The sequence below is a fragment of the Serinus canaria genome, chromosome 2 (genome assembly GCF_022539315.1).
Source record: "Serinus canaria isolate serCan28SL12 chromosome 2, serCan2020, whole genome shotgun sequence".
Taxonomy (NCBI): Eukaryota; Metazoa; Chordata; class Aves; order Passeriformes; family Fringillidae; genus Serinus; species Serinus canaria.
The window spans coordinates 87,601,166-87,622,066 of record NC_066315.1 but is presented as its reverse complement, the minus strand read 5'-3'; the positions used below and the strand labels follow the sequence as shown (position 1 = coordinate 87,622,066).

The following is a 20,901-nucleotide window of genomic DNA, read 5'->3' as shown; positions in this document are numbered from 1 at the left end:
CAGGGGACCAGAGCACAGGACACATGAGGAGAGATGAGAGAACTACATCTGCTCTTAAGAAGAAAAGACTTGACAGGGGAGTCTTCCTGCAGTGTACAATAAGGAAAGCGAGCTACAATATAAAATTCCTACTCAATGTGAGGGAAAAAAAAATTACCATGGGGATGGCTGGACATTGAAAGAGGCACCCAGAGAATCATCATCCTTAAAGGTGTCAGAGCCCTGCCTGGGCAAGGCCCTGAGTAATCTGCTCCAGTGCAATCTCCTTCAGGAGGTCAGACTGGAGGCCTCTGTGGGTCCCTTCCAACCTTCATTGGTCTGTGATTCTTCAGTCACAGCCTTATTCCCAGTGAAGTCAATGCCTTATTAGCCACAAGCCTCAATCATGTGACACCCCTTCTCAAATTTATTTTCAAACTGTGCTTTTCCTGTTTCCCTTTCCCTTTTTTATTTCTCTTCCAACTGCTCTTACGAGATGGCATTCTGCACTCTTGTACACACTGACCTGAGAACAGATATTGTCCACACAGGAGCTGCAAATCTTCCAGTGGTATCTGCTTTACAAACCTACAGTTCTGCTGGCCAGTGTAGAGTAGACCTTTACACTTCACACAGCTGTGTGAGTGTTTATGGCAAAGCTGCTTATGTTAATTTGGGACTATGAGATATCTGCATCTCTGTACATACAATGCAGAGAAGCAGCTCTGTGAGAATGGGAATGAAAGGGCTCACTGCAGTTTTCTGTCTTGTAACTAAATTATTGTAATATTCTCTTAATATGTGGGTTTAGGTCACCCCTCTTCCTGTGGCTGAGACAGCCACACCAGCATGCTGTGTAGGTTTTCAAATGAGATGCAGCTTTTTTGTTAGCAGTGACACAAATGTGGGACACCCATTCCTCCAGATTTTTAAGATCTTACTCTTTTTTACATTATTATTGTAACTGTCAATCTCACAGTAATTGCTGAATGGGCAATACAGGGAGCAAGGCTCTCAGTGATGACAAGACTTGGGAATCCCCCATGTCAGGTAGTTCCTATCTGACCACTTAACACATCTGGCAGTTTTATTTTAAAAACTTCTACCATTCTTCTCAGTTCCAGCTTTCAGAAATAATTACTTTCATAAAACAAATTCTTAGGAGGTAGAAGGACCTTTTGCTAGGGGTGAGAGTGTTCTGTTTCAGTTGCTATGGGCAAGCAACTACATTTCAGTCCATGGTATAACTTCAGGTTTTGTATACCTGAAGTTTCAATAGAATACGTAGGCCTAGTCTTGAACCTCCAAGGCTCTGTCAGTATAAACTAAATACAAAATCTGTCCCAATCCATTTGATCATCTTGGATCTTAATGTGAGATGCTGTTCTTTCAGATATGAATGGATGGGTCATGGGTAATAAATGCAAAAATATCTTCCTTGGAAATAGGAGAACATACTTTGCCTTATGAACAGAAAAGCCATGTACTGTTTGTAGCATTGGTAAAAAAAATGGTCAATTTCCAACACGGAAATTAGGGGTATTTAAACAAACAAAGGAGAGCACAGAATAAAAAGATTCTCAAGTCTATTATTTCACTGAATTCTCTGTGAGTTTTGCTTTGGATTTCAGTGGGGACAGGATTCTGCATGACTGATCATCACCTTGTTATTTATTAATGAAGAGCACAAGCTGCCAAAGAAATTAGTGGAAAAACTGTGTGTATACCACAGAGAAAAAAATATTTCAGTAAGACTGGTGCTTGGAACATGCTAGCAAATGGAATTGTAATCATATGGACTACTTCAAATCTCCCCCTCATCAAAGGGTAACTTCAGAGCTTATTCTGTAAACCAGTTTCAAAACACCCAAGCCAAGGCCACCTCTCCCTATTCTCTGGGAGATGGGATTCTGCGTGGCCATGTGAGGTAAGGTCACAGGGGCAGAGAGAAGCACAAACTTTACATGGACATTTCAGAATTTTTTCAGAGTTTTGCTTTATACAAATTACTGGGAAAAAATAAAATACAGAATGGTTTTAAATGGGTCACTTCAGATTTTGCTAGGGCCTTAGCTTTTTCTAGGAAAGCCTCTAGAAAGTACTGGTGACAACAGATCATGTCTTTAATTATGAAGAGAAATCTATTTCAGCCACAGATTAAATCAATACACTCTTTTCACCTCATTCTTCAAACTACCAAAGCTACTTCACCAAACCTTTAATGTTTCTTTATACAGTCCAGTATTTGTTTCATACAGTTTCTCATATCACCATGAAAGAAGTTTACTGCTAAATGAGATATCTAACACCAAGTTTTTATGACCCTCAAGTTTTAGCATTATTTCTAACCCAGGTTACTTTAATGGCTTTACCTTCTTCAAAAAATGTATCTAGATTTGCCAATGTGCTGTAGTTAAGTGCATAAGATGTCTGTCACCTACACTGGTTCATTACAAGTTTGGAGTTCAGTGTAAGTCAGGTAACCAACCCTCACTGCAGTCCAGGGAGAGATAATGGAGGATATTTTGAAGTCCAGATGCTGATTTCAGGTAGCTTGAAGATAATTCTCGAGCCTGGGGGACAGAGTTGCCATTATGATTTTCTTAAGTAGGAAATTTCTAATCAAGTAGATAAAACAAGAGCTGAACCTCACCAACAAACTGTGGGAGACTGCCCAGCATCAGTAAAGTATATTGCTAACCAACCAGCCAATTCATTGCAGATAACTTGAGGAAAAGCAATGGTAAAAACAGGGGATGGTTTCTTTCATGCTGAAATGTAGCCAATAATATTATTTTCACACCTTATTCACAAGAATGTGATGAATTTTGTTCTTAATGAACACTTGGGAAGTGCTGGACCCATCAAAGGGCAGAAAGCTATTTCTGCAGACTATGCGTCATCCGTGGTGAAGACAAGGCAGCACAAAAGGGGGCAGCAAAAATTCCTGAGTCAAGGCTTTTGCAGGGCGCTTGATGGTAAGAATGAGTATACAAAGATATAAAACTGGTTGTAAAAGAAACCTATTTCCTCATCAATTATCTCGTGTGTCCTTTGAATAGCAAGAGAAAGAAATCAGTCATATTAAGAAAACAAGAGGTTTAACAAATGACAACAAACCTTGGTTTAAAGATTAACCTTTGATCTGTAAACATAAAGTGTGAAATTCCTTTACTAAGTGTGAGGTTGGTTTAATAATTACTGAGTCCTGGAAAATCAAAACAAAAACAGGTAGCTATTATGGGACCATAGAAATGCACAGGTCTTGATCTATTATCATGCAGCTTTTATTATCAGTGCTATGGGGCAAATGGAACAAAAAGTTCATAGAATCCCTGAGATAAAGCCATGTCTAGAAGGAAAACACATTTAAGAAATAATATAGGAATATATCCTTTCACCTCAAAGCATTCGACAAAGCACAGGCTCCATCCTAAAGCCTGAAATTCCTTCCGGCAATGCTCTGATTGCACATGCTAACTTGCTTTCTATAAAGCAAGGACAGGGTAGAACCAGTAGGGCTGGAGTCTACAAACAAAGCAGCTTTGAAAGGAAAGGAAGACAGTCTTCCATGGTGTGGAAACACCCATCATGGGAAAAGGAGGAGTCCTGGCAACAGCATATAACAGCAGTGCTGATAAAGTTTTCCAGACCCAGACCAGTTGCCTTGCTCCCATCCATAAGGAGGCATAACATAACCCAACTCTCTCTCCCCACCTTAACCTTAGGACGGAGTTGCCAATAGTCAACTAAGCTCATGAATATGCTTGCATGGAAGATCCCAAGAACATATTCCACAAAGCATTTCTGAACAACGCGTTTGCGTGGAGCATGTGGGGCATCAGCATTTTTCAAAGACTGGAAGAAAAGTCAGTTTTTGGAAACATGACAACCTCAGAGAAATCTGTCAGCCTCAGAGAAAAAACGGCCACCGTGGGTAAACTGAGAACTGATTTGTGTTCTGGGATTATGTGGAATTAGCCTCACTGCCATGGGAGATCTCATGATCCTAGGTGATGCTTCAGTAGTCACTGTCTGATACCCACAGCCCTAATTTAGAAAGGCATTGCAGTCCAAGGCCTTCCTTACTGAGGCAGATCTTTTGCTAACAAATATGGTAGTGCATGAGGAAATCTAAAAATTATGGTTTTTCTGATGGAGATTCCAGTATTATGCATCTTCTGCAAGCACATCTAACATTTTTTTGGGCAGCTGTGCCAATGGGCATGTTTCCTTTGCTTTTTGATAACAGATGGGTAGCCAGCTAACATTCAGTTTCACACCTAAGCTCCCAGCCTTCCCTGCTAAAACCAACCCAAAACTCAGTTCTGCCCCTGTGCTTGTCCTGCACCTGCAATGCTGAAGCAGCAGCACTGAGTAGGGCATGTACCTTCTGCAATCTCAGTTCATTACAGCCACGCACTGATGAGAAGATTTTGTTTGGTAAAAGTGGGAACAGTCAGCTATGGAGATTGTTTTTGGGAGTAAAGAGTGCCCAAGGGCTGGGAGAACTCTCTCTCTTCCTTTCTACTGATTTTTGAGGCTAGTAAGAGATCTTGGCTGCTCCTACAAAAACACTGAGAAGAGGCCCATCTTGTGTTGTGCACCTGCATGCAGTGCTTTGTTCCATGACCAGGGCTCTCAGGTATCACAGTAATGCAAGCAAACAAAACAGGAACTATAATAGCAATAGGCAGGACAGTCAATCCTCATAATACCCTGACAGTGTTTGTGGAAACTGGAAAGAACAGAACAAACATTGGCTTGATTGGCATTTTATGGCTTGGATTGTATTACTGACAAGGTGATTCTTAAAGTTACTTTGTTGCATTCTGTATTTCAATGAGTAAAAAAAAAAAAAGGAAAAGGAGAAGGTCATTACTTTTAAGAGGGGAAAATTAATTCCTGTAGTTGCTCTATAGTCTTGCAGGAATGCAATTAAGAAGGCACCAAAAAAGTGGCCACTAACAGAAATCCCTGATGCTAAAATGGTATTATCTGTACTAATGAAAAAAGCAATTTTTCTTAATTATTTTATTCTGTATCTGAGCTGTTAAATGTAAGCCATCACCTTATGAGTCTAAATTTTCTTTCTTTTTCTTGCAAAAATTCTGTATATAGCACCACAAAGTAATCTCCAACAAGTCTGAAAGTCACCATTGAAGCTGGATGTAAGTCACTGTCCCCAGCGCTTCCAGTGCCACAAGTCACTCATTGATACTGCTGAAATAATTTTGAACACATTTTGAGTTCCTCAGGGAATGTAAAATTATGCTCTAAGTACTAAGGCACTCATAGGGTTTTGGCCAAACCCAAACATTTGACTGCAGATATATCTTTCTAATTCACTGCTGCTAAATGAGAAATGCATCACTGAGCAAATGGTATCAGGGAAAGAAAAGCTCCACTCAGTCATCGTATCTTTCCTTCATCAATGCAGATTATACAATCTAATAGTACATGTGCTACTTTTTACTCAACGTGTCTAAAATTTGCATAGGAGACTTACAGAACATAACAAAAGTCTCTAAACCATATTTTTTTCTTGCGATTCCCTTATTAGATTTATTTTCAAAGTAGTATTTTATACCATTATTTCCAGCCACAAGCACTTGCAGCATTCAAAATACCATCACATTTGTATTTATAATATGTGTTTTTGAGAATGTTTGAAGAAAGCTAAGCATAGTCTCCTCAGTCTCCTAAAAATTTCGTTATTTTTCTGTGAATTCCTCCTCTGTCAGTCTTCACCATCACTCACACACGTGGCACCTGCTGCTGAGCACAGAACTGCAGGTGTGATTCTGCCAGAAGAACAGTAAGGTAATTACATTCTCCTTGCCCCATGATGCACCAATACCATACATCCAAAATTGCACACACTTTTGCTGAAATAGCTTTCCTCTCCAATGTAGCATATCCCAAATGTGCCACTCTCTAGACATTGACACATCTGATGCTTTTTAGCCTTTTATGCTTTCCAGATTTCCCTCTGTCACTGAACATGTATCTTCTAAATTACCTTCTCCAGTTAATTGCCTCACCTCTCCAATATACACCTTTCAGTATTTGGCAAGAGTCCTACTTTCCTGCCAGTTTTCCCTTCACTCCTTCATCCTACCTGTAAATTATTTCCTTGTTCTTCCTACCCATCTGACTTCATTAATCCATTTTGGTTTTTATTGCTGAACTCTTTTCTCTTTCTCAAAAAGATTCCTCAGGCTCAATACATTACTATATTCTACTTTGGTTACTTGCAGACTTCACTGTACCCAATATGATTTCATCAATGCACAGGTTCACACAGTGCCTTTGGAAACAATGCATTATTTCTCCTTCAGGTTTGTACTGGAGGGAGGAAGCAGAGATTCTTGCACCACCACAATGAAATGGAGGTGGATCTCACAGTGGATTTGTTACTTGCTGCCCTGTCTATGCTGGCCCATTTGAACATTTTCTCCTGGTCCACCTCATGGACCTGGCTTTTAAATCTCCACTAAGCTACTTTCCTGAGATTTAAGACCTTTCTACTGCCACAGTCTCTTCACCATCCAAATCTAAAATTAAACTTTAATTCTGAGTCTCCAGAGTCTTAATCAGCCTGTTAACACTGGCTGTATACAAAACCAAACTAGTCCAAAATAATGTAATCATTATCCAATATAGTCAAAATAGGCACTTTATCAACAGTTACTTCTTCCTGGGCATGAACTGACCAAAACTAGTTCAAGACCACTGCAGATGTCAAGTGTCATATGTTAATATGTTGGCATATACCTGTGGGCAAGGCTACAATTTCCAGTCTTTCAACCTCATTACCTGAGGCAGTAAGCAAGGAAAAATCAGCCACAAGTCATGGGAAAAGAAAATTCAGCAAAAGGTGAGCAAGGAATGGTAGGAAACATGGAGGTCTACACCTATACCCTATGACATGCAAAGAGCCAAAATAATTTTTTTCTTGACAAAAATTTAGAAAGGAAAAAAAGTAAGAGATACAGTTCTTTCGGGGACTGAGCTCTGCTTCTCCATACAGAGGGCTCTGATGGCTAGGGGCTGTTTGCCCATGAATGCACATACACTTCATTTGTCTTCCTTATGCCCTTCAAAACCAGTGATGTGGTGTGGGCAAATATTGCTATTCTTGCCTTTGCTGGAAGCAGAAATCTTGCAATCCTTACAGTACTCCAATCCTATCCAGAAATTACAGTTTTGAAGTAGACAAAGATAATAAAATACCCACATTCATTCAGGTCTCTTGCCTACACAGTGATTTTACTTATTTTACTTCAAGAAACAGCAAGAATCAGATGGAAAATGCAAAAGTAGGGCACTGTAAACAGCCTCAACTCATATTCTCTGTTTTTCTCTACTGAAATGTATGAAACAGCTTTATTTCTTAATGTGGTGCATCTTTCTCATTAATAAAGGATGAAAATGCGTATCTGCATTATTTAACATATTCTGTATTTCTAACTGTTATGTCCTTCAAAAGACTCTCCTTTTTCTGACCCCTCTGGAGCAGCATTCAGGTAACTTGGTCAGAAAGGTGCTGTGCAGCAGAGGTTGCAGTGCCTGTGAAGTGCAGCTTTACAGGATGAATTCAGTTTTGTCTGATTTGTCCTTACAAACCTTCAGGACAAGTCAGATAAATGGATGGTGCATCATGCCCGCGCAGCCTCCATCCTTCCTCACACATCCTTGTGACAAGTTTTTCCTAATCTTGCTTTTGAGATTTCCTACAGACACTGACAGTTGCTTCTCTGTGGATGCAAGGAATGCCTAAGCACTGCCCTTGCAGCATCCTCACCAACACCTGCCCTCTAATTCGTCACAAGAAAATGTGACAAATGTTTTGTGTTGCTCATGTTTTCTCTTCAGGGCTGTAACACCATCGTAGCTTTTTCATTGATGTAACATAGCACAAGATGAAAATTAGGCCTTTCATCTTACATCATCACAAAATCTCTGCAAGTCCCTGCTCAGGAGGACACCTTTCATACCAGGCTCTGGAAACACTGAGGTTACCCTGAGGTTAACCTTTCATACCTAGCAGTGGTTGGCTTTTTGCAGGGCCTGCACAAATTCTTTTTCCGCTATCACTGATAAAAAAATTGCTGCCTTCCCTTAACACCAAGTTTTCTGCCATAAGAATATCAAGGCTGTGCGTGGCCTTGCTGCCAGCTGGCTGCTCCCAAACCTTCCTATGCTGTGGCTGAGTGGGTGTGCTCCCAGGGGCTATCCCAGCCTCCTCAGCCAGAGGCTGCACAAAGCCTGGCAGGAGCTCAGCTGGATGCACAGACACTCCTTTGGCCAAAGCAAGATAAAGCAAAGGTGCTGATCAGTGGTGTCCTACACTAAGGAGACACTGGCCCTGGTTCTCCCAGAGCTCAGGATTCTTCCTATTTCTTTTCCTTTTACCACATGATAATGTCGTTTGTTTTTGCAACATAATTTGTTTGTTGTGATGGTTTTTTATTCATTACCATCTTGCAGAGGTCTGGCCACTTATACAAATCCTCATTTTTCTGCAGGTACAGAATTTACCTTAATTGCCTCATTAAGGTGTACATTCTTGACTTAAAGCCTCTATACAAATCACATGAAAAGAACACGCTGAAAATTTCCTAAGTCTGCAGGACTTATAGTCAAGATAAGCAAGCACAGTAGCACAAGTTATGGATTTCCAATCAAAATGCATGCAAACAACACAAAACACATTGGCCTTCCCTATGCAAAAGTACACTGGTAATAATGGTTTAGACATAGTGAAAGTTATTAGGGAGAGGACCTCATTTTTCCATGCAATGCATTAATAAATAACATTAAAATTATTTTACTTTAAAAATAACTGAATCCAGTTTGGTCCTGCTATTTAAAAAACCTTTTTATCCCTCCTCTTCTCTCTCAAATTATGAGCAGTAATTTACAAACCATCTTCTGCTTCTAGACAAACTCTTTTGTCTAGAAATATTAATTAGAGATGAACAATTTCCACTGATGTCATTACAAAAACAAATCTGAAGGAAGAGTCTAGAAATGTGTTTCTTCTTTTCCAGAGGCACATACAGCTTTCAGAATGCTTTCTCACATTGAGTTCATATTGATTCAGACATCCTTCATTCCTCTGTATTATTTCTAAATCACAGAAATGACATCAAAGAAACGGAAAGTGTCTGACTTTTATCACCAAAATAAATTCTGATTTAATGTACTCTTTCCAATACTTAGGCACAATAGGATACATGATTAGAGCATAGTGGAGCTAAAAGAATACCCATCGTGCCTTGTTAACTGAGCATGCATGGTATAGATCCAGGTAAAATTTGAACTTTGTAGCTTTTGTGGGTTTAATTTAGACCCTTGGGGCTACATATGCATTGAAGGCTGGACACATAACATCCATTATTGTTAAAAGTGGTTGCACACAAAATCAATGATGTTTAACAGAGAAAATGAACTCTATCAGATTTCATTTCTGATTTAAAAAAAATCCCAATAATCCTAGCCCACAGTTTAAATAAAATGTCCTGAAAATGACAGATACTTCATTTTTGCTTTAAAGGCATGATTCTGAAACAAGCAGAGCTGTCTGACAATGATTAAAAAAGCCCAAAACACCATCACTTAAGAACATGGGAATGAGACTGCAACCAGTAGGGCTGCTTATACCCACTGGGATAAGTATGTGCTCAAATGCTTTCATGGACTGGGACCAGAAACCAGTAGAATCAACCCTGAAGACCTAATTTTGAGCACAGACACGTGTACAGATTTTAGGTGGGTTTTGTAAGAGAGTGTTATTAAATTTGTTTGACAGATCCCTATTTAAGATGCAGATTTACACACCAGATGCCTGCCTGAAGCTGAATATTTCAGGGGGAAAATAAATCAAAATGGTTAGATCATTTCTGAGAAAAAATATAATTTCATCTGACATAACCTAATTTCTGAGGGTTTTAATTTGCAAACTTAAGCTGTACCCCCTCACACTTCTCCATAAGTGAAATAGAATGGGAGATACCTTAGTGTCCTATTTGTGCTATGGGTTTATCATATGTGTGTTCATACCATAGGTTGAAAACATCCACTATTTTAAAATGTATCACTATTGTAGTGATAAAATTAAACTCTAGGAGCAAAAGTTTTTTTTTTAGATTTATATATACAAATTTGATCTCCAGAATAATAGGCATTATATATTCACTGTTCCCTGTAAAGGATGAGACTTAACCACCTCCTTTCTATAACATTCATTCATTAAGCCTAAAAATGTCTGGAGTTGCCTGATGCAAATAATATGATCAAACCTATGAAATGTGTTTTTTAATTAAAAGCCCACTTTATGATCTGTTGATGTGAAATAAGCAGCAACCAGACTGTTAAATCTGACAATACTGAATTGGCACTTTGTCTGTGGCACAGATTTCTCACTTATCTGCATGCTTTAAGTGCTGCACTGGACAGAAAGGAAATGGGAGTCACTCTTCCAACCCAAACCCGTAGGGACCTGGACGAGTCCCTAGCATATCAGGGGACTCACCCTGATGAGATGTTACAGCAGAATAATGAAGAACTGCACCCCATTTGCATTCAACAGAAATAGACCAACACCAACTCTGTGGCAATTATTTCACACGAGACAATGTTCTGGTATCCTAAAAAAGCCCTGCAAAACCCAGCAAATGCTGAGAAAGGAGAGCTGTATGCAGGTCAGCCTCCTGAAAGGGTCTGCCCAAATTGGCTCACTATCAATGGAAGAACTCCTTTTTTTTTGCCGCCGGATCCACTCAAAATGGGTTTGTTACAGGCAGGGTTTGTTTCAATGAGCTTGGGCTGCAGTGGGAACTTCAGCAGGATTCCCTGAAAGGCAGGGGGTGATTTTTTTGGCCATGGCAATGGTGCTTTTGACTCAAGGTGGAGGAGGAGCAGACCCTCTGTCAACGTTAGCGCCAAGCTCTGCTGGTAGCTGCACACACACTCAACACACAGGCAACAGGAAATGCTTCACCTTGCCATGCATAAGAAGGCGTATGGTAAGAGTGACATTGAGACCTCCTTCAGACACTTTTCCGTCCTTCGTGTTCATCCTGGCCTTGTGTCTTCAATACTTGAAAGTAGCTTCGTTTTTTTTCTTTTTTTTTTTTCTTCTATTCACTTAATCAACCTAAAGAGAGAGAGAAAGAAAAATAAAAAGGTACCATTGAGTGGCTGAAGCTATTCTGAACTGAGAATCTCATGTTGTACAAACCAATTAACATTCCTTCCTTTGATTTTCTGGACTACAGTTTAGTGCTGAAAAGGCTCCTTTGATTATTATCCCTCCCCATCCAACTCTTTAGCCCTTCACCAATTACAAGATAAACTCCTTTTGAAACCTTTAAAATTTTCTTAACTTCCTGTATTTCAAAGTCGAAAGTACAGAGCACAGCAGAGTGAAGTGCAATGTTTTCTCCCAAAGAGCACTTTGTTAACCTCTGCAGTGTGTATACGCTACATACATATATCTACGCATGCATTTTTTTACATGTGCCTGGTGCTGTTTTTGTTTCTCTCCTTGTTACTACATCTTTCTCTTTTTGCTCTTGCAGAAGAGATATTTTTGTTTTCTCTCCAGCTAGAGAGAAATTAATTCTGAGCCTAAACACTGATCCCTGCCAGCAACAGCGGATGACACATTATCAAAGACATCTGAATAACTAAGAGCCACTTGCTGTTGTAAATCTGGGCACTGTCTGACTTTGTTTTTGTCTATGAGGCCCAGAGGTGGCTCAGTCCCTCAAAGGCCAAAACTGAGCCTCAGCCCTAAGTGGAAGGAAGATTTTTCTTAATTCCTAATGACAAATTGCAGATTTTCAGTCATTTACAAAGCCATAAATATCCTAAAATGCTAATGAAAGCTGCAAGGGCTGGCTTTGAAGGGATAAACAAGCTGCATTATGAGTTTATTAATGCAAGGACATTTATCAGCACAAACAAAAATGCGGGCAGGAAGGAATATTACCAAGGGCAGACAAATTCTGTAGTAGAAAAGGCTTAGTGACTCCTTATTTAGTTTTGTCCTTTTCAGACTTATCTTAGAAAGCATAAAACCCTTAGACATTATGCCTCTCAGTAACCATCCCCTTTTGTTAACCATCCTCTGTAACAACCCTATCAGCTTTGCATCTTCCGGCTTCCCAAATATTTACGTTGCACTATATATAAATAGGGCACTGCCTAATGAGCACTCCTAGGGACACCCATTTTGTGTTTCGGAGCGGCAGGCTGCTCTGCCCTCACCAAGACTGGCATGGCAGGGGACGAAACAATTGGAAGGGCCTATGGGATTATTCTCCTAAAAACTCAGGAGGAAGTATAGTGAGGCTGTTTCACCATTTGACTAAGCTCTATCCTAAGAGCCACTAAGCACTTTACTAGATCAAAGTGAAGCCCACATTGGCTGAACATGCTATGTGTGAGAGACATCAACAGCAATTCTTAAAGAAAGAGCCCAAGTGTGGAGTGATCGCTGATGGACTTGCTGAGCGGCCAGCAATCAGCGGTTCTTGGCACCCTGTGAGACTGCCTCCAGACCTGCATTTCCCATAGCCATTGGTGGACAGATTCATGAGCTTGTTTAGTGCCTTCTTGAATCCATACATCTGGTCTCCAAGAGTGGAGGTCTCATATATTTAATATTAGTGTGGAAAAATGTTCTCCATCTATGTGGCTTAAATTTGCTCACTGATATTTCCACTTGTTGCACATTTTGCCCTCTGTGTGTTATCTGAAGACTGTCACACCAAGTCATTTCTCTGAAGCTGAAACTATTTCAGCCAGGGCCTGTGAGTGATCAAGCCGCTCCTGATGTTTTTGCCCCTGGGAAACACACTGGAAGAGTTTTCTCTCAAGACTCACAGAGAGTTCCTATGCCTTCAGTGACTACAAGAATAAGTGGCAGACGCGCCTAAGGAGAGGTGAAAAGAATGAGTGAGAAAGAGCAGCTTAAACTCCTCATTCCACCTTCCTGATTTCCCCTAACCCAGCATGGACTCAGGGTAATTAATACCATGTCCTCTACCACCCAGACCACAGCTGCTGATATAAATCCATTTATTTCATATTTCTAGGCTTATCCCTTACACTACATATTCCCTATCACACTGGAGAAAGGGAGACAAGAAGCCAGGTGCTCAGGTGAGAAGGCAGAAAACAGAAGGAGCCTGGCCATGTCTCTGATGCACCATGAGTGCAAGAAGATGAAGAAAAGGTTCCAAGGCAGATGTCAGGGAATGGCAGAGAAGGGTATCAGCTGTACTCTACTTGTTTAAGATTAGACCAGGACTCAGGGGAAAGCCTGCAACTGGATGACCATGACAGCCCCTTCTGAGAAGTTCAGAGTGTGGAGCAGAGGAGATGACTGCAGCTGTTCCCAGGCTGAGACAGGGAATGGTCTTATGTTGCTCATCTGCTCCTTGTTGAGGCAAATGTCCTGGCTCTGACATCCCAGCATTTTTTGATCTGTCAAAGATAACCCAATCAAACCCACAATGCCAAACAGGAGCACTTTATACATAAACAGCAGCCTAGACCTTGTCATTCTGGACTGTACGAGAGCAACACTGGCCCTTTGAGACCTCTAGAAACTGATGGCAGCTTCAGGGCATGCTTGGAAGACTTCAAGAACAGCTGTGTTTCAAGTGGATGCAAGGTAAGACCTCTGTGAATCAAAATTCAGTGATGAAGGTACAGTTGTGTTTCTAATGAGATGTACTCCCATGTGGGAAAAATAATTCCAGAATAGAAACAGGTTTACAGTTGCCATGGCCTTTTACCACTGGAATGCTACAGCATCACTTTGGAAAAGAAAAATGGAGGAAAATCTTTACCCCAACAAGAAACCAATCTCCACCCAAGCCTGACCTTTTCCAGATAAAACCTGAAAAAAATCAGTAGTAAAGGCTAACACCTTTTGGGTTCTTTTCAAAAACCCAGAGATTAGAAATTAAATTCCACCACAAATATTGTTAAAAAAACCACAGCTATCTGATTTTATGAAGGATTTTGTCACTGTCCCTCCTCCCAACAAGCTTAAACTCTGGCACCTGGCACTGAGAATCAGAACAGATGTCTGGGGGAGGGCTGGGAGTGTGTGTGCCTGCAAGGAGTTAGGCAGCTGTGTGAGATACAAAAGGAATTAATTCAAAAAGGCAGTCTCACATGCTAAGGAAGAATACTTAAAAGCTACACATACACCATGACTTTTTACTATGCCAGGTCAACCACATCTGCCTCAGTTGTCCTGAGAGTGCAAGTATCCTGGGTAAAAGATTTACAGCTTTTCAAAGTAAACCTAGAGCACTGTTAATGACCTAGGTATTTTGGTTTTAAAGACAGATTAAAACAAAATGTGTTGTTGTACTTCATTGCTTTTAATTTTAAAGTAATTTTTTTTTTTACTTTTAATGCAAATTTTTCTGCAGACGATGTTGCAAACATGCAGATCTCCGTGTGCATGCAGATGTCAGATCATGGCACAAGGAAGGGAATGGTTCCTTCTACAGAGCCTCCTACCAGACAGCAAGACATCCATGTATTTATAAACCTTCTGCTGTTATATACAAGTGCATTGAGAGTATTTAATTGGTAAAATAATTTCCCTCTCCTTTGCAAAGTCAGTATTTTGAACAATTTACAATGTTCCTGCCTTGTGTGTGCCTCTCTGAGAGGCAGGAGAGGTGAACAGGAGGCTGAACAGAGGCAGCTTTGCTTTCTCAAGCTCTGTGTGTGAGGTTCCTGGGGGCTGGGAGAGCCGAGTCTCAGACTGAAAAAAAAAAAAAAAAAAATAAAAAAAAAAAAAAAAAAATCATTGTTTCACATTTTTCCTGATCCCAGAAGAAAGTCAGGGGACTCCACAGGTGAGCAGAGAATACTGTGCAGGAGTGGCACAGCTAAATGTTAAGAGTGACGGTATTTGCATTTTAGCCTGCAGAGAGCTGGCAGTGACAGGAGGACTGCTGGACAAGATCCTCTTCCCAACCTTGGGACTCTGGACCAGAATGCACAAATTCCAAGATCTGGGGCTCTGCAGCTCCAGGTAACAAGCGAAAAAAATATCACGCCCACAGAACAAAGGAAAGTAGCTCACATCAGATAGGTCCCAGCAAACTGCAGATCTCTACTTCCTTTGGGGCTTTTCCATTGTCCTGCAGACATTTCCACTGCTGTTTATCACGCAAAAAGCAAACATTTTTCTTCGGATAGAAAAAAACATCCAAATACATTTTAAAAATCACAACCTTTTTAAAACTTCAACAAAATGGATGTGGAGTCATATGCAAATGCCTTTTATCTCTAAGTATGTGTTTCTATACATTTTTAATATTAGCTATCTCAAGCTGGCATATACCCACAGGTCCTACGTGCTCAATATTTATTTCACACAATTTTTTAACATGGCTTTTCTGTAATTGTGGGTAGATTAGGCAAATAAAACAACAAGAAGCTAAGCTGCATGTTCATCGGACTACTACAAAACCCCAAACAGTTCTTGGGGATTTCAGTGAATTAATAAAAAGCTACAAGATGAACAGTACAGCTGAAGGGCAGTGTCACAGCCCCCACACATGCACACCCATGGAGGTTAGGAATCCTCGTGGCTGATAGCGTGAGATGGCTGCCTGAAGCCTGAGACAGGGAAAACCAACCTCATGACCCCCTTTCTTCCTACCCTCAAGGCTGCTAATTCCCTCCAAGAAAATGAGCAGGCCAATGCAGAGAATATGGCTACAGAGTGCTTTATAAAAGATATGCATGTTTGGGCACTTCAGGCACACAGGGTAAGAAAACAGCAGGCCAGGATGCAAAAATGAATAAAATCAACATAGTACCAAGGCAGACATCAGGCAATTGATCTCTCAGTTTAAAGCCCAAATAAATTATTTGACATCTGTGAATCTGCCAAGAGAGCTACTCATCTCAAAGATCCAGAGGGATTCAAGGGAGAAGCGAGAGAGAGTGCACAGGGTGAGGTGGGGTGGAGCTGCACAGTCACAGAGGCGTGCTGAAAGCAAAGAGATGCAGAAAGAAGAGGAGAAAGGCAGGGAGAAAGAGAGAAATTTAGCTTCAGATAGCCGATATAGGGAACAGTGTGAGAAAAAATCAATGTGGAAGCAAGAACCACCTGGAAATATTAAAGGAGGAAGCCTGCTCTGCTATGTGAAATCTTGATTTTACAGTTGTTAAATCTGAGCTGTTGGGAAAGAGGAAACTGGCCAGAGCACCCAGCACAGCATTCTCTGTGTTTGGGCCTCAAAACCTCTTGAACCTAATTATGATGCTTCATAACCATGAACTGAAAAATGTAATTATGAAGAAAACAAGGAAGAATCTACTGATAAAATTGAAAAGAATAAATTCCAGCTGTTCCACTGGAAGTAGAAAAAAAGAGAAAAGAATGGGGAAATAATAGTGACTGACGTTCAGGAGAAGACACTTCTAATTCACATGAGGATGGTTAAACTCAGTCATATAGTTTCCATGTATCTGTAGGTTTACAAAAAGATAACTTCTTTTTCTTAAGGGAAACATGAGAAAATCTAGTCTCTCAGTAAACATGTAATTTTCAGATATAGGGAAATATCCCAAAGGGTGAGTAACTAGGCAGATATCAAGGCATAGACATGGGGGCATGAAAAAGAAGACTAAGACATCAGCAGAGTAATGTGAAGATTAACAAAGAGATTTATCATGATTTATGAAGAACTGAAAACTGGACAGAAACACACTACTTATGAAGAAGTAGCTCAGAGTTTCATCTATTTATCAAGAACTCTAAAAAACAGTACTACCAAAAAAAAAAAAAAAAAAAAAAAAGATAGCAAGAGAGAATAAAAAAGAACAGAGAAAAATGAAACACAGGAAGTCATGAAAAAGCTATAGCTAAGTCCTCCTGATCAGAAGACTCCAGGTGGAGGGAGACCTTCCAGGAATTGGAAGAAACACATTGCCAGGGATCATGATGAGAAGAAACAACCTCTGCTTTTAGCAGAGCACAGTTCTTTGGAGGCAGATTTATGCTACTGACATGATTTTAGTCTTTCATTTAAACTGGAGGGAATACAGGAAGGGATGAAGAATGTAAAAAAACTGCCACAGGACAAGAAGTGATGAGATTATCAGTAGAGTTGACATATTTGGCCATACAGTAAGGCTTAAAATTAGAAATAAGTTGTCTGCCACAGACAGGTTGGTGCTATCAAACAAGGAAATGACTACTTTGCTTACAAGCTCTTTGATAAGCTAGGCAGCTATTATCTATGACTTTTCACTTGAAAGTAACATCTCTGGATGTCAAAGGACTAAACAGTATAATTACCCCAAAAAAACCATTGGTAAAAGAAAACCACCCTGTCCTCCCAGCACTGGCCAAAAACCAACAACCACAACTACCAGTGAAATCCAGAGCAAAACCTGCTCAGCTACAGTTGTCTTCATTTGTTTCAAGGAACATTTTAAAAAAATTATTAAAAGAGATAATGATCTGACAATATTTACAGTCTTAGCTGAAGCAAAAGAAGACAACTGGATATTTGCAAAACGTATACTTCTTCACTTTCTGTGTCAACTGAAGGATAAAGATAATGTCTGTTACTAAACTATATTGTTGTGAGGTTACTAAAAAAGCTCAAATGAAGCCCACAATAACACAACAGTAATAATAATGACAATTCCTCAAAGGATTTTTCTCCCAATAATAACTACTTGCAAAAGGAGAAATCAGGGTTTGGAGCACTCCAGTTTTACACAGAAGCCTCACCAGGAGAACCTCATTAATGAACAATAGCTAAAGAAGCAGGTGCAGTATCAACCTTTCTTTTTTATCTCTTCCATCTCCCAAATTACTAGAGAGGACTCTACACAAAGGAATAAGATTATACATTTTATTCACATCCTTATAATTTATATCCCCAAAATAGATTTAATGCTAATCTCTAACTCTTTCATGAAGAGAACAAGATCTGCAGATCATGGCTCCCTTAAATTGTTGTATCATGGCCCATTTTAAGTAGGGGGATAGTTGGTGTGAATACAAAAATCCAGAAATTAGAAAATTAATTATTTGTGTTACCAGAAAAAAGCTTGCTTGTGTCAGTTGGCAGAATCGGTTTTTGCTAAAAAGGTAAAATAACATAAAACAACAGCTCAAGAATGAAATTTAAACACTAGAGAGAAGAAGGATTCAGGAAATTCATAAATTACATGCTCAAGGAGTTAAAAATAATACCTAATAAAAGTAAGCTGAATATGGGCTACTAAGAGAGCAGTAATTGAGTACACAACAGATACAGAAAATACATGTTTGTGGGGGGTTTTCTAAGCAGTAAAATATCAGCTCAAAAGCAAAGGGGATTAAAGAGCAACACATTCTTCCACCAGCTAACAGTCACTAACAAAAAGCAGTTACACAGCTTAGCAGGCCCTGTGCTTTTACCAATTATTGTAAAAATCTCTTTATCTGTCATATGCTAAGCTGTGTAGTTACTACAGACAGTTGGAAGTAGTAGTTTTGCCAAAGATGTGAAACTGATAAGGAAAGAACAGGATGTAAAAAATAACAGGACAACTTTTATAGGCAATTGAAAGTATAAAAACTGGCAAGACTCCAGGAATGCTGCCTTTTGAATATAATTTTATGAAGTATGTGAAATGACAGTAGCTTTTCCTTATTATGTTTGATGGTGTTTTGCCTGAGGAAGAACCTATCCTATCTATAGAAGAAGCTGTCTTGTGTTCTCCCTGCAGCTGCCTTTGTCTTCTCCCTAAAACGAGAAATGCCCTCAGCCTATACAACTGACATCTCATTTGCAGAAGATCACTGCATGTCAAATAATCTTTGAAGAGAACAGGAAAAGATTAGAGACTTATTTTTTCTATTCTCAACTGATGAATGTTCAGCTACTGAACTTGATGTGTATGAGTCCTCCTCTTAAAATGGACCACTTTTCCTCATGCTAGTCAATAAGCATGAGCTTTAGGCAATTACATTGGTTGTTCCCTTTTTGATTTATTAAAGGAAGTAAACAGCAACATATTTATTGACTCTTCTAATAATGTTTTTTTGTAAAGTCTTTTGAATAAACAATAAGATTTTGTGAATTTACTGCAGGAGGAAAAATCACAGAAGCATAATAAAAACTATTGTCTTGTTCAAAAATTACTTATTTAACATAAATTAATGTCAAAATATTATTCTGAGTGTGAATAAACAGCTATGCACTGGTGTTTGTATATTGAAATTGCTGTGCAAATATTGAAAGTTATCCCATTAGAAAGCATCACATGCCAAACAGGTAATAAATGCTATCAAATGTCTGGAAATGAAGTATCAGGAAATCTAGAAAAGCTACATAATGATATTCAGCAACTGCCAAACAGATCTGGGATCTGATGAAAGTAAATAATGGAATAATACAATAAAAAATGGAAATCAGAGTGATTCTTTTGCCAAAGGTATCTTCCATCTTTCTATTTTTTTCTCCTTCTTTCTGCAATTATTCCAGAAAGAACTACCCTGGCAAAAATGCAGAGAGCATCTTTACAATTCCCCATGAACTACAAGGCGAGCAACGGAGCAAACATGCCAATACTTTGTACAAACCCAGCAGCCAACTAATGCTTCTGCATCTGTGCAAAAGCCAGGCAGATAAAAGCTCCTGTAGATAGAAGCTGACATGCTGGACTAATGCAACATAAATGCTTCCACAAGAAAGTTGTGGCAGCCCACTATAAATTACTCAGTACAAATATTCTCCAAAATGATTTGGGGATGAGCAGGAGGACAGAGCAGAAGGTGCTTTCTTTCCTTTCCTAATGGCAGCAATGAAATGAACTGTAAGCTTCATCACGAACCTGCCAGTTTGCAACATCAGGGAAGACAATTTATGCATATGGTAGGCCAGTTATTCACCAGACTCTAAAGCTCTAATCATAGCTTTAAGCATAAAATCAGCTTTAACTGCCACTTTATCCTGTGGCTCCAAACCCTCAAGCAAAGCACCACATTTCTCAGACCTCTAGGATTTTTTATGTTACTTGTTTCAAACAGAAATTTTGCCTTACTTGCTTATGTTTAACTAAGAAACAGTCACTCCACATAACTTGGGTTAATCATTCCATATGGTGTGAGATAATAAATCTAATAAAGAAAGTCACAGGGAAGGTACAAGTAGCACAAGTAGCATAGTGGTCTGTCCAGCACAGAGTTGCTTAACAAGAACGGCCTACCCTATAAGAAGAGATTTTTGGTCCTCACCTATTCCTGAAAAAAATCTTTGTTCTGATGACCTAAACATTGTGAATGTGTGGTATATTTGTTAAATAATCTCTGCCCCCTAAAGTCAAATGCATGACTCTGACATTTCCTCAATAAATAATTTCATTCCGGAATAGTGTTTAAATTTTAAATTTACCTTAATATAATTTAAAACAAATAAAGCAACAGCTTTGGTTGTTGATTTAAAAATAAATGTACTTGCAAGAAGACAGTAAAGCCTAAGTCTCTTTCCCATTTTTAAAATGTATAAGAGAACAGAGAAATTGTTCACCCAGTCTATTTCCAATATATTTAAAGTAAGATTTATGTACATACATTAAAAAAAGGATACATTTCAACATAGTATGTATATATGTACAGAATATGGTCAAACAATGACAAGCAAGTAAGGTATAATTTTTTACATGACAGATGTGGACAAATTTTAAAACATTATTCACCACATTGCTGGGGTGTAATCTAATAAACAAATATTTAGAACATAATGATTTTTAAATGAGATTTTCATCTTCAATAAAAACAGTCTCACAGACATAGAGATCTATAATTTTCTTTGCCAGTATATATAGGAGTAAGGACAGCTTCATATTGACCAGAGGAAAAAAATC

At 39.2% G+C, this 20,901-nt stretch overlaps 2 protein-coding genes across 9 annotated transcripts in view; one reads left to right on the top strand and one right to left on the bottom strand.

Moving 5' to 3' along the window:
• CHMP5 (charged multivesicular body protein 5) overlaps positions 1-20,901 on the top strand; it is a 905,521-nt gene that overhangs the window by 82,686 nt on the left and 801,934 nt on the right. The gene's annotated exons all lie outside the window — the stretch shown is intronic.
• The window catches only part of LOC103825739 (poly(rC)-binding protein 3-like), a 138,076-nt gene that overhangs the window by 48,594 nt on the left and 68,581 nt on the right, over positions 1-20,901 (bottom strand). For all 7 annotated transcript variants that reach the window (XM_030237876.2, XM_030237982.2, XM_050971837.1 and 4 more), the window contains exon 2: positions 10,988-11,143. In XM_030237876.2, the coding sequence (XP_030093736.1) occupies positions 10,988-11,065 (78 nt within the window). In that variant the 5' untranslated portion in view covers positions 11,066-11,143. The remainder of the gene's footprint in view (positions 1-10,987; positions 11,144-20,901) is intronic.